At 33.3% G+C, this 14,222-nt stretch overlaps 1 protein-coding gene across 2 annotated transcripts in view; it reads right to left on the bottom strand.

Annotated features, from left to right (window-relative positions):
- DPP10 (dipeptidyl peptidase like 10) overlaps positions 1 to 14,222 on the bottom strand; it is a 636,385-nt gene that overhangs the window by 293,880 nt on the left and 328,283 nt on the right. For both annotated transcript variants that reach the window (XM_069473429.1, XM_069473419.1), the window contains one exon: positions 13,800 to 13,874. In XM_069473429.1, coding sequence (XP_069329530.1) covers positions 13,800 to 13,874 — 75 coding nt within the window. The remainder of the gene's footprint in view (positions 1 to 13,799; positions 13,875 to 14,222) is intronic.

Genomic DNA, 14,222 nt, shown 5'->3' with positions numbered 1-14,222 from the left:
ATAGAAAATTACTGATGTTTTCACATTTGAAATGTTATGGACAGGAATAGGTTTTTAATCTAGAAAGAAAAAATGATGAAAATCATTGTCAATCTGACATTATTCATAAATTTAAGTGAAAAGTGAGAAGTGTGCACTCCACACTCCACACTCCACACTCCACCGTGTGGTCTAGTGGCTGAAATTTGGTGCTTTCATTGCTGCAGCTCCACTTCAATTCCCAGTAAGAAAAATTACAGGTGCAAAAGTTAGTTTAAGGTGCAAAATCATATACAAATAACTTAGTTAATATGTCATTATGAAGATCAAAATTCATGGAAATGCCACTGGCTTTCCATCAGCCTGTAAGATATCTCTTATTTTGGAACAGGTTCCTTGACAGGGAGCTAAAAAGCATCAAGAAATGCATCCTCTGTCCCTGAGTACAAAGCTTTGCTTTCCCACAGTTGTTCAATTATTCAAGAAACAAATGACTATAATATACACCTATGTTGTACTTGGTGTTGGGGACATAATATAGATTAAGTTCCAGTTAGAGCCTTAAATGATCTCTCAAGGACAAAAGGGGAGGAAAAGGTATAAAAATTTTAATTAAATATAATTAAGTTTAAGTAACTACAAATAAGTGCCACAATGCAATATTTAATTATGTTTCGGGTACAGTAGCATAAATCTCATATTTATTTTTTTTTTTTTTTTTTTTTTTTTTTTTTTGAGACAGAATCTCACTCTGTTGCCCAGGCTAGAGTGAGTGCTGTGGCGTCAGCCTAGCTCACAGCAACCTCAAACTCCTGAGCTCAAGCGATCCTCCTGTCTCAGCCTCCCGAGTAGCTGGGACTACAGGCATGCGCCACCATGCCCGGCTAATTTTTTTTTTTTTCTATATATATTTTTTAGCTGTCCATATAATTTCTTTCTATTTTTAGTAGAGATGGGGTCTCGCTCTTGCTCAGGCTGGTCTCGAACTCCTGAGCTCAAACGATCCGCCCACCTCGGCCTCCCAGAGTGCTAGGATTACAGGCGTGAGCCACCGCGCCCGGCCAATAAATCTCATATTTAAACAAAAATTTAGCTCTTAAAAGTGAAGTTCAAATTTTTTGACAATAAGCCTTAGTCATTATCTGGCTGAGGCCTTTCAAAAATGCGGTGGCCTCATGACTCTAATTATATTCTCCACTTTCTCTTTTCTCAGAAACACTAAGGTCCTTGCCATTTAGAGGTAACCCCCATGACACACCATCTTTGAGCTGGTTAATTTACGAGCATACAATCTTTAAATGTTTTTATTTTTAAAATAGGCAACATGAAAGCAATTAAAAGTTAATTAGTGTAAGCTACAATTAGGAGTCATAACATTGCTGTGTTGATATAATCAGAAAACATTAGAAAACACTACTGGGTTTCCTTCTGTGTGGATATAGTCTGGGTTTTTGGTTTGTTTGGTTTGTTTTATTATTTTGTTTTATTTCACTTGAAATTTTCTATTTCTAGTAAGAGTTATTACTCTTATTGTTTTCTCAAAAGTTATCCTGTATTTGATAATTTTCAAGATAGATGTGATTCAACTGCTTTCGATTGACATTCGTAGCAAGAAAAATCAAAGACTGTAATCTGCAAGATTTCAAAGTTGACATATTAGTTGGAAAGTCACATCTCTTTCTTCCTGTATTTATGATATGATGTATTTCAGAGGGAAAATTGTTCTTCTTGGATTAATGGAAGACACTGAAATTAAACAATCCCAACATAGCTCATCCATCCAACAGTTATTCATCTGTCTTTTGAGAATTTCTAAAGAAAGTAGGTTCACTGCCTCACACACTGGCCCCGTGATAGTGAACAAACAAATGTTAGAAAGGCTTTCTGTATGCTAAGCCAAAATCTGCCTTCCTGGTGTCATTTCATACCTAAAGCCTTAGTTTTATGCTAAGTAGTTTACCTAATTTCTATTCTCCATGACAGCCCTTTAATATTGAAGATATACATATATATATTATTGTCCCCACATAAAATTTTACCAAATTTTCTCTTTCCACAATTACATTTATAATTTCTTCTTCACAGTTGCTAAATCTTTGAGAATTATGATTGTCCCCTATATAGTGTCCAATTGGGTACAGTATCCCAGGTGTTTTACAGCTAGCATTTAGAACACTGGAATATTCATCTCCTGTATATGTCAGCACTGAGCAATAGAAATATAATGTTGCACTGCATGTGTAAGTTTAAATTTTTAGTAGCTGTATTTATAAAAAAGTAAAGAGAAACTGGCTAAATCAATTTATTAATATATTTTACTTAATTCAGTATATCCAAAATATTATTTCAACATATCATGAATATGACACATAATTAACATTATACATTTTTCTGGTCTTTACTAAGTCTTCAAAATCTGGAGAGTCCATTTTGAACCTCACTTAGGACTAACCACATTTCAAGTGCCCAACAAACACATGTGACTGGTGGCTACAGTATTGGCAGCATGGTTCTAGATGGTTTAATTTTATTAACTCAACCTAAAAATATATCAATGTTTTTAAAGTTCATGCGACAGCCTAAATTCACACTGAGCTGTAGTTGATAAAAATACTTAAGTTAGTGTATCAGTTACTATCCTACATCCTATATTTTGACAACCAGATTTTTATAAAACACATGCTTAAATTTGCTCTAACCACCGTCAAGTTTAATCATGTCAACTCAGGTCAGCATTACTACATCTAGATTATCTATAATTTTGATTCTGTAGATTATCTGTATATCAACTCTCCATTCTAGTTTGCTCATTAAAAACTGTGATAAATATGCTTTTATTGTATTTTATTTATTGAAAACTCATTTAAGCATATGGAATAGAAAAAGGTCATAAAAATAATAAAGGCTTGTGATATATTGGTAAAGGCCCTCAAACAGAATATAAATTAATCACAATTCTCTGGATATGGCTATTTGGCCAGCTTCGAAGCCACCTAACTTCACTAGCACACAGCATAAACTCTGCAGTGATTTCCTGATGTATTATCCAAAGCCTTCATGCAATTTAGTTCCTTCATCTCAGCATCTGTGGTAGCCAAGACAGCCATCAGTGACTCTAATCTCTTGATTTCCACGGCCTAGTGTGCTCCCTTCCCACCTGGAATCACAGCTGCTCCTGTGTGACAAACAGACTATAGTGATAGTGATGGGTTATGAGTTCCAACGCTAGGTAAGAAAAGGCACTCAGAACTCTGCCTGGCTCCCCTGGATCACCCTCCCTGGGGGAAGCTATACGCCATCCCACGAGGACACTGAAGTGCCCCTTTGGAGAACCCATGTGGAGAAAAACTGAGGCTTTCAGCCAACAATTGATATCAACCTGCCAGCATGCGAACGAGCCACTTTGGAAGTATATCCTCCAGCTCAGTCAAGCCTTTAGATGACTGCGGGCTCACAGTCTAGACCACAGTCCCACATTAGACCTCAAGTGGGACATGCACAGCCACCCTCTTCCACAATTCCTGATCCACAGAATCCATGATCACAATAAAGTACTCTTTTATGCCATGAAGTTTCGCATTCATGCAGCATCGCTAGGTAACCAAAACAAGATCTTATCACTCAGCATTATAGTATTTTGCTTATATAAACTATTCCCAAATATGTTTTTTTCTATTACCATAAACAGATCCATGAAAAGAAAAAAAAACAGTGATGTGTAAACAAGTAAGCTTAGGGTGTAATGAGTATGTTTTCTTCCATTTGATGAACTATAACACAGTAAATTATTAAAATCTCTATGAAGTCTCACAATAGAGAAAAATGCTTAACTCAAATTCAACCTAATATTTCCCAAATATATGTGGACTCACTTTATTTTTTCTTTATATTATGCTTATTACTATTTTGTGGAACCCCATGTACAAAATGATTTTTTTGCCAACCAACACAACATAACTAAAAATAGATTATTTTATTGCCTTAGATATTTATCCATAGGTAGTAAAAATAAATACCAGATATACCCAAGGACCTATCTGCTGAACTAAAGAGTCCACTGACTTGATACAATTATATATAAAGGCACCTATTCTAAGAATGTCCTACATCTGCCTACATAAACATATGCAAATCTAAAGAAGCAAGCTGGGGTCTGCATCTCACAGTTTCAGGTGAGAACAAGACATGCTTTCAATAGAAATCAACTACCTGTGAAAAGATACAAATGATGACTTCATTATGTTTTACTCTTAAAAGACTGCCTTGGGAAGTAACAATTTTTAGATATGTCTCACTAAATAACTCTGATGCCTAGAAACTTACTTTAACTCCACCACTTGTTAATTCTACTCATTATTTCTAGTGTAATTTTACCAGAATAACTGAAGCAATTACTTGACATTGAAAGTGTATATTTATTTTTAATAGGCATGCTTTCTCAATGACTTGAGCTAAGATATGTGCACTTAAAGTGGAGAATGAATATGAATCAGTAAGCTTTCAGTGGGAACATATCACAGATTCTCCTATTGGTAAATATTTTTGTAATTTATTTTTATTTCTTTACTTTAGAATAACCATTAAAGTCTTGTAAAACAGCATCATGAACCAAAAGGGAATTTCAAACTGTTTCTATTCTACACCGTAACTAGTCAATAGTGATAAATTAAAGTGCTCTAAATAGCAAAGAAATGAAGATGGATAGATTAATTATGATATAACCTCACGAAACGATCGTAGAGCCATCAGAAATAACATTTTTGAAACATATTTAAGGCAAGGGACAATGTTCATAGTGTAATGTGAAGAATAGTAAACTGTATTATACTATTCTTATGATTTTTTGACTGTAAATGGAAAAACATATATACTAATGACAGTAAGTGAGACTTGGGTGAGATAAACCATTATATTAACAGTGGTTTTCTCTATAAGAGGTGGAGATAGAGATTACATTTATCTCCTTTGCTTTTTTCAGTATTTTTGGATTCTCTAGAATAGACATAGAGTACTTTCAAAATGAAAAGAACAATGCTATTTCAGAGCATGTGGTTCAACTGCAGTTGATAAATTGATAAAAACATTAATAGCTATCACAAAAAGGAAAAGTTGTAAATACCGGTTTCCAAAAATGTTTCTCAAGTTTCCTTCCTGCTTTCCTTCCTTCTTTCCTTCTTTTTATCCCTCCCTCCTAGGGACTTTTGATTTTTTTGCTTTAACCAAGAAAAAAAATCTAAAATTGATACTAACATATTTTTCATGCCTTATTACCTCCCTTCAGGAAGAAGAAAGTTAAGTAGAAAGGCAGTTTAGCAGCAGCAGCAGCTACAAACAAGGAAAGGTGCACTTTCTATGGGAACCAGAAGGCAAAAGGATTTCAGGATGAACTCCAAGTCCCATATGTTTAAATCCAGTCACTTTCCCACACTGTACTTTCCGTGAGTTTATTATTAATAAGATTATTTGAAATATTAGTGCACCCCAAGTATATGAAGCTTACAGTGTCTAGCTTAACGGGCTAGACAATCCCAGGACCAGATCATGTACTCTTACAGACTTCTTTAATATGTGTCTGTAATTGTAAAGCACTGAAGTATTAAGGCCCAGAATTTAATTAGATAATTCACTAGAGTACAGTTACTTTTTCAAGCAGTAGTGCATGCAGGATTCATTTTAGTGATTACTTCTTAGTTAAAATAGATATTTATCATAAAAAGGATTTTGTCTACAGAGCTACAAACTAGTAGAGACCTAAACTGAAACAATTTCATCTGACTCCAGAGGATTAATAATATTGTTCTTTTGCAGAGCATCAACTTTAGAGGACAGAGACCAACATGACAGATGTAGCCCAGGTGTAATTGATTTGTTCCCTCTACTAGACAAGTTTAAAGGATTCATTCAACTTTTACTTTTGTACTTGGAAAAATCTAATTCTTATGCAGATTTATGTCCCATTATGCATAAAGGACAGTTCTAATTCTGCTGAAACAATGGTAAATTTAATTAAAGTTTCTGACCACAAACATAGGACATAATAAAAAAGAAGTTGATACTGTAAAATAAATAGTTAATTTGTCCACTTAATGTGTATTTTAAATCCAAATGAGAACTCCATAACTGAGAATTACTTTAAAGAGAATTTTTAGAAAGTTAGTTTCTACTTCACCTTTGTCTTTAATAAAATGTTATACATCACTTATTAAGAAGGGCTTAAATGCAATTATTAATTTCAATGGACCAATAATTCCAAATATATTGGGATAATATATAAAATAAAAGTTTTATGACTAAATTCAAACTGTTTATATAACATAATTCAGAATAACAGAAAAATAATTTAGTCTGATATGAGAAATGTCAAAATACAAGATGACAAATCTTCACCACAAATATTTCTGATCATCAAGGTTGTATCATATCATGATTTTGTCATATTTTGGAATGCTTTTTTTCTTTAAAAATATTTTAATTTTATGGCATTGAAAACCACCCCACAATGATTTAGTTGGCAATTTCTGAGAAACAATTTCAAATAAACAGATACAAAAATAAAGTCTATTCCCTGTGTAGCCTGTATAGCCTAGAGAAATATAATACATACTGAGTATTGAAAATAATATATGTAATACAAATTTCATTTTTCTTCCCATTAATTAGTTAGAATCCAGTTGATATGATTTCAAGTAAACGGGAAAATAATGTCAGAGTATAGAATAAATCTATGAAGATACATAAGAATTTTCTCAAAATGACAGTGTAATCAAAAGATTTTGGAGCTAGAAAAATGGGATTGAGTCCCAGCTCTACAGCTGTGAAGTGGAGCCCTTGAGCAAGTTAGTTAACATCTCCAATTCCCCCTTCTCTATAAATCTTGATGTCAATAGCCAAAGAGCAGGGACTTTGGGAGGTTTAAACTGACAAACATACTTCCCCTGGTAGATACACTATTAGTACTCAACAAATGTTTTCCCCCTTTCATAGGATCCCTTTTAAAAATAGGTGCCAAAAGAGAAGCAGACTAGTGGATGGGAAAAGGAATGATCAGAGAAATAATCCACATAATAATCTATTATTCAAGTACATGTACATGTTTTTTACAGTCTAATCAACAGTAGAGTGGAAAAATGGTGATATGTGCAATGGAATACTATATAGTAGTGAGAGTGAACAATCGTATACAAGTATTAAATCTATTACCCAAGTATTAAAAAATATGGATAAATTTTATAAATGTATTGTCGAGCAAAAGAGGAGCTATGCAAGAGTACCTATTATATGAATCTATTTACCTAATGTACAAAAACAGGCAAAACTAATCTTTACAGATGTAGACAGTGTTCTCCCTCGTGATGGGTAGCAATTGAGTAGAGCAACGTTTTGCTGCTTTATCTGGCTGACATTCCCAGGGCTCTGTTCAGTTCATAAAAATTCATCAGACTATTCTCATAATATGTACACGCTCCTGCATGTATGTTACACTTCCATAAAAATTTAAATATGAATAATTTGACTTTAAATGCATATTTCGCTCCAAATTTTATGCACACCCCACTACACCATCTGTAATTATAATATGACAGATCAAGAATTAACCTTGAAGGGTAAATTGGGCAAGACCAGTGTTCAAGGTCAGAAAGGAACAATTGGACATTAAATCCAGGAACAAATGATTGTGAAACATTAAAGAAGAAAATGGTAGATTGTCTTTCTTAAATGATATTTTCTCTAAATCTCTGTCCTATATATGGTTAAGTTCTGGTTGTTTAGCTTTGTTCTCAGGTAGAGCTCTTGTGTTTTAAGAAATTAGTTCCTCTGAACCACTGGTTCTCAGTCTTGAATGTGCATCAGAATCCCCTGGGGGGGCTTGTCAAACCTCAGATTGCCTCACTCCTAGAATTTCTGTTTCCATGGCTTTGGGCTGGAACCAGAGAATCTGCATTTCTAATAAGTTTCCAGGCTACGATGATGCTATGCTGAGCCTGTACATTGCAACCCACTGTTTCAGAAGAAAAGTTTTCAATCCTGAATCATATTAGGCAAGTTTGGGGAGTCTCCTTAGCCTCTGTGTTTTCATCAATAAAATAAGAATAACACAAACTGCTCTTGTATGTTAAGAATTAAGGAGGTTGTGAGAATCAGGGTTGTACAAAAAAAAAAAAAAAAAAAAAACCTTTGACACAAAGCAGATGTACTATAAAAATGTTGTTATTTTTATTTTTATTTCTATTCTTTTTTTTTTTTTTCTGACATCTTGAAAGTCTTCAACAGGTGGAAGAGACCCGTTCACTTAAACTCAGTGGTCTTTAACACAGGTTATCCATTACAATCTCCTGGGGAGTTTTTAAAACTCTAAAGTTAGGGCTATACCCCAGACCAATTAAATCAGAGTTTCTGCAGGGAAGGATCTCTGCATTAATAATTTTTAAAACTCTCTGGGTGACTCTAATGTACAGCCAGGATCGAGAATGACTGCTTTAGTTCCACAAACACAGACTAAGTAATATACAGAACCCCGATAAAGAACCCATAGAAGTCAGTTGTTGATCAAAAAAACCACAATGAGAAACCAATTCATACATGCTAGAATAGCTATAATAAGAAAAATGGAAAATAAACATTATTGGTGAGGATATAGAAAAATTGGAACTCTTAGTATATTGCTGGTGGTAATGTGAAATGGTGCAGCCACATTGGAAAACAGTTTGGTGGTTCCTCAAAAAATTAAACTTAGAATTATATGATCCAGCAATTCTACTCCTCAATATATACCCTCAAAACACAAAACAGATATTTAAAAAATTCTTGTACATACACGTTCATAGCAGCTCTATTCGTAACAGTCAAAAAATGGGAAAACCCCAAATGTTCATCAATAGATAAACAAATTGTGGTACACACATACAATGGAATATTATTCAACCATAAAAAGGAATGACATACTATACATGTTACAATGTGCATAAATCTTGAAAACATGCTAAGTGAAAGAAGTCAGACAAAAAGATTACATAGACTATGATTTCATTTATAGGAAATATCCAAAATAGGTAAATACATAGAGACAGAAATCAGAATACTGATTACCAGAGAGTGGGCAGAATAGGGAATGACTGGTTAATTGGCACGGGGTGTTCTGTAGGGTTGACTCAAGTATTTTGAAACTAGGTAGAGGTGGTGTTTACATACATTGTGAATGTACTAAAAGTCACTGAATTATGAACTTTAACATAGTTCATTTTCTGTTATGTGAACTTCACTTCGTTAAAGATATATGCTATATCCTTTCATTCAAAAATTGCATGTCTGAAAATGCATCCCACTGAAATATTAAATTCAGGGAAAAAGGAATATACGAAAAATATTTTCAAAACTTTTTTAAACCGGAATATTAGCAAAACTAAGGTCCAATAATAGGAAAATATGTAAGTTTTGGAAATCCAGCCTTTGAGCTTTTCTTGTTCAGACCTTCTGCCTTATAATGAAGATAAAGATGAAACCAAAGTGCAGGCCACTTCACTGGTGCACACCTATTTCTTCCCAATTGAAAAACCTTGGGTAAATTTCAAAATCTGTCTGATCCTACATTTTCCAGATTTTCTGAAAATAGCTTTTCTCCTCTCTAAAATAGGGATAATAGCATATGCCTAACACAATGCTTAATACAGAATAATTCCTATATCCCTACTTTCATACATAAAGGGAAATGCAAGGAATAAAACACACCAAAATAATTTAAATGGTTGTGTTTGGGCAGTTGGATTTTGTATTACTGCTTTTTCTCATCTTTGTTAATGGACATTATAGCCATGTGCGTGCACAAGTGCGTGCGATACACACACACACACACACACACAGCGATCATGGAATTTACTTACTCTAACACAATCAATGACCCCGAATTGCTATCTCAGTATAAACTGTATAGAAAAGAATGAGTTCTTCTGTAATTTGGGCTCAACCAAATTTACAGGTTTGGCTTTTCCTTTCTGAATTGCCAACCAATGGCCTACTTAGTCTGAACTGCCTGCTACCCCTCAAAGACTTAACGCTGCTTCCTTAAAGTTCCATATTGTCTGCCCACCTGGAATACTTTTCTGTTCATCTCTACCTATCTGCTCCTCAAGGCCCAGCATATGCTTCCCTCTCCAACATGGTTACCTTGAGTGGAAATTTTCTCTATGCTTTGATATTACCATTCATATGATAGATACATCATTCCACGCTGTACACTGAGGATAGAAATGCTTGTGTCATATTACCTCTACCTGATTTAAGTTTCCTGAAGGAGAGAGTTCAATTTTATATGTGTATGCAGACACATCCCACATAATGTCTAGCCCAGCAATTTGCACCTGGTAGATGATGAATAAATAAAATGAATAAAAGAATGAAGTGATATAAAATGATGAAATTTAGTTAGATCCTTTTTTATTTATTAAAATAATAGCATCCTTTTACTTCCAGAGATTGTTCTGTCATAAAGTATCTTTATTTTTCCTTAATTAAAGAAAAGATATGAGAATATGAAGATTGGTCCATAGGTAAATATTTTTGTTGTTAACTATCTTTTCATATGATCTTGACAATTTGTCAAAATGTTAAAAGTTAACCTAGTTTTATACTCTATAGTCAATATTTTTTAAAAATAAACCTAAATTATAAAAATTTAGTATTTAAAAATAAGATAAAACGTATCTTCAGTTTCTGTGGTTGCAGTATGGTCATTAATGATACTATCTGGGATGGTCTGACATAAAAATAGAGTTTTACTTTTCATGCATAGTTAACCAACTTCACTGAAAGCAAATACTAAAAATTGTTCTTCTAGATGGACATTGAATGACATGGATAGGGATGCAAAAGCTTTCAAGCTAATAACACTAGTATGTTTAATAATTGATTATCTTTTACTATTTTTAACTGATTTAACTTTCCACAAAGTGTTGAAAACTGTATCGGATTTGCATAAAACTATAAATATGGAAATGGTTACTAAAATCTTTCTCACTTCTTTCCTTAACTTGTTTGAGGCAAAAAATGTCAAAGATTTTTCATAATTCATACATTTGATGAAGTAAGTTGAACCTGATTTTTCTAAAAATTAAGTTTTATTTTAGGAAATTTTCTTTAATTACAGCTTTTTATAAATTAATATCTTTAATTTTGAGATAATTATAGACTCACATGTAGTTGTAAGAAATAATACTGGGAGATCTCATGTATATTTTACCCAGTTTGCCCCAATGGTAACATCTTGCAAAACTCTAGTATAAGACAACAACCAGGATATTGACATTTATATAATCAAGATACAGAGCAATTCTATCTCCACTAAGACCACTCTTGTTGTTCTATAAAATAAAAAAAAGCCACTCCCACTTCCCTCCTTTTCCCCTGGTAACTACTAATCTGTTCTCCATTTCCGTAATTTCATCCTTTCAGGAATGTTATATAAATGGGATCATGCAAACAAACATATTTTGGGACTGGCTTTTTTCACGCAGCATAATTCTGGAGATTCATCAAGGTTGCTGCGTACGTCAAAAGCTTGTTCCTTTTTATTGCTGAATATGTATTCCATGGTATCCATGTACCACAATTTGTTTAACCATTCACTCACTGAAGAACATCTGGGTTGTTTCAGTTCTTGATTATTATAAATATACTGCCATAAATATTTGTGTGCGGGTTTTTGTGTGGACATAAAATTTTCTCTGGGACAAATGCCATAGAGCAATTAATTGCCCAGCAAAGTGCAATTGCTGGGTCAGATGGCAGTTGCATGCTTAGTTTTTAAAGAAAGCATCAAATATCTTCCAGAGTAGCTATAACATTATACATTCCCAACAGCAATGTATGGGTCATCCAGTTTCTCTGCATGTTTGCCATCATTTGGTGTTGTCACTGTTTTTTTTTCTTTTGTTTTTATTTAATTATAGCCATTCTGATAGATTTGTGGTCATATTTCATTGTGGTTTTAATTTAATTTAAATAAATATTTAACAGCTAATGATTTTGAAGTAGTTTCATGTGCATGTTTGCCATTTGTATATCTTCTTCAGTGCAATGTCTCTTCATGTCTGGGCCTATTTTCTGATTGACATAGTTATGTTTTATATTTGTTGTTTTAAACTGTTCAGTCTTAAAAATTCTTTATATACGAACTTTGGTCTTTTGTCATATATGTGAATTCCAAATATTTTCTTCTAGACTATAACTTGTGTTTTTATCCTCATAATGAGGTCTTTCACAGAGCAATAGTTTTTTTTTTTTCTTTTGTGGACTGTGCTATTAATAAACAGTTTAACTTTTCCACCACTTTAGCTCCCAAACATTTTTTATTTTTTTCTTAAAAGTTTTATAGATTTACATTTTACATTTAAATTCATGACCCATTTTGAACTCCTATAAGGTGTGAGACTTAGACCAACATGGTGTTTAGTTTTGTTGTAGGTTTTTCGTTTTGTTTTGTTTTTTGCCTATGGATACCCAATTACTCCAGCACCATTTGTTGAAAAGAGTATCTTTCCTCCATTAAATTGTTTTGCATTTTTGCCAAAAACCCATTAGGTCTATTTGCGAGGGTCTATTTCTGTGTTTTCTGTTTTTTCTCATTGACTTATGTGTCTATAACCCTGCCAGTTCCAGTCTTGATTACTATAGCCACTAAAACCTGATTTTTTAAAAAAGTTCATGATCAATTTAATATAACAATCATTTCAAGCTTAAATTATTCAGATCGATAATGTTATGCTAAAAACTTTTTAGGCTATTGTAACATTTTTCTTTATAAAGTCAATTATTTTTCTTACTATAGCATATGGTTTACAAAATCTCAATGAATAAAGATAACATAGAACAAATGTTAAGGGAAAAGGCCAAAATATATAATAAGAAAAGATGCCTTTGATTATAATCTTCCTGTCTTTTTCAATGTAAATCAATTATTTTAAATAAAAAAAAAAAACTCCTCTAAAAAATATAGCACATGTATATTCCAAAAGACTAAAACAATCAAATAGCAGGTCTTTTGAACTGTGAAATTTCATGTGTTCACAGGCTTTCAAAGCATTATATGAGGCTTCCTGCCTTAAGTCCATAAATTTTTATTGTCCTTCTTCAAGCTCATAAACTTTCTTGAATGATTTCCAATCATTTATTCTTTACAGATACTAATCTGCTGAATTGCCTTTTCAACATTTACTTTGCTTTTTAACCGTGTGAATTATATTTAAGTACAAAATACTCAACAACCACACATATTGCTCTAATTGTGCTTTGGAGCTAACATGGAATGTTGAAACACTAATTGCAATTAGAATACTTCATTCCTTCAGAATTAATTTCTCACCAGAATTTTCTACAACACCAAAGCTCACATTCAAATACCGCCAAATAATCCATTGACCACAACCTGAATCAATGTTTTCACCAGTCTTTTCCCAATATACATTAGAGCTCAGGGCACAGCCAGTAGAAAAGTCCCTAATCTGTACATACAGGGAACACTCAAGTATGTATATCCTGAAGATTTCAGAATTCCCCATTTGTTGGATTTGCTAAAAGCTGCCACCTTCCCCTCTGAAAAGAGATGACTTAGATCAGCACAGGCACCTGACAAATTATCACAATTATTTGCTAGCCAGGTATGGAAGAAAGGACATTATCTACAACCCTCTCTTGTGCAAAGTAGTCTTCAGTGTCCTCCTGTAATTACTAGACATGCCAGATTTTCCCGAGGTGAGTAGATGGCTAAGTTATGAGTTGTCACCTCAATGCATTACAAGAAAAAATTTTCTCAAAGATTACTCCTTTACCTGTTTGACATCATATGCCAGAAGAACATATTTTAAATCCGGTGAAACTGAATGTCTTGAGGCTTTGAAGGTTACCTAGGGAAAAAAAAAAAAAAAAAGAAAGTGTTATCTTAAAAGCTTAATAACATAGATTTTAACAGGAATTTGGATATATGAATATCAAAAAAGATCTCAATTCTCATAGCACTACAGAAATGGAATCTTCACTCTTATTATTAACAAAAGACCATGAGATCTTCGGAAGAAAAGGGAGAGCTTTATTAATTTTCTATAGAAAAAATTGTGCAGACTGGGGAGGAACAGCCTTCAGTACAAGTGAAAGTGCGCTCTCCAGAGAACAAAGCAGTGTTGGCTGAAAGAGGAAAAGTTTGCTGCCCGATTCTCAATCAGGTCCATTTATACAAATGAAGGATACAAACTTGT

This window comes from Eulemur rufifrons, chromosome 1, assembly GCF_041146395.1.
Source record: "Eulemur rufifrons isolate Redbay chromosome 1, OSU_ERuf_1, whole genome shotgun sequence".
Classification (NCBI taxonomy): domain Eukaryota; kingdom Metazoa; phylum Chordata; class Mammalia; order Primates; family Lemuridae; genus Eulemur; species Eulemur rufifrons.
Note: the sequence above shows the minus strand (reverse complement) of the source record. Positions and strands in the feature narration are given on the sequence as shown.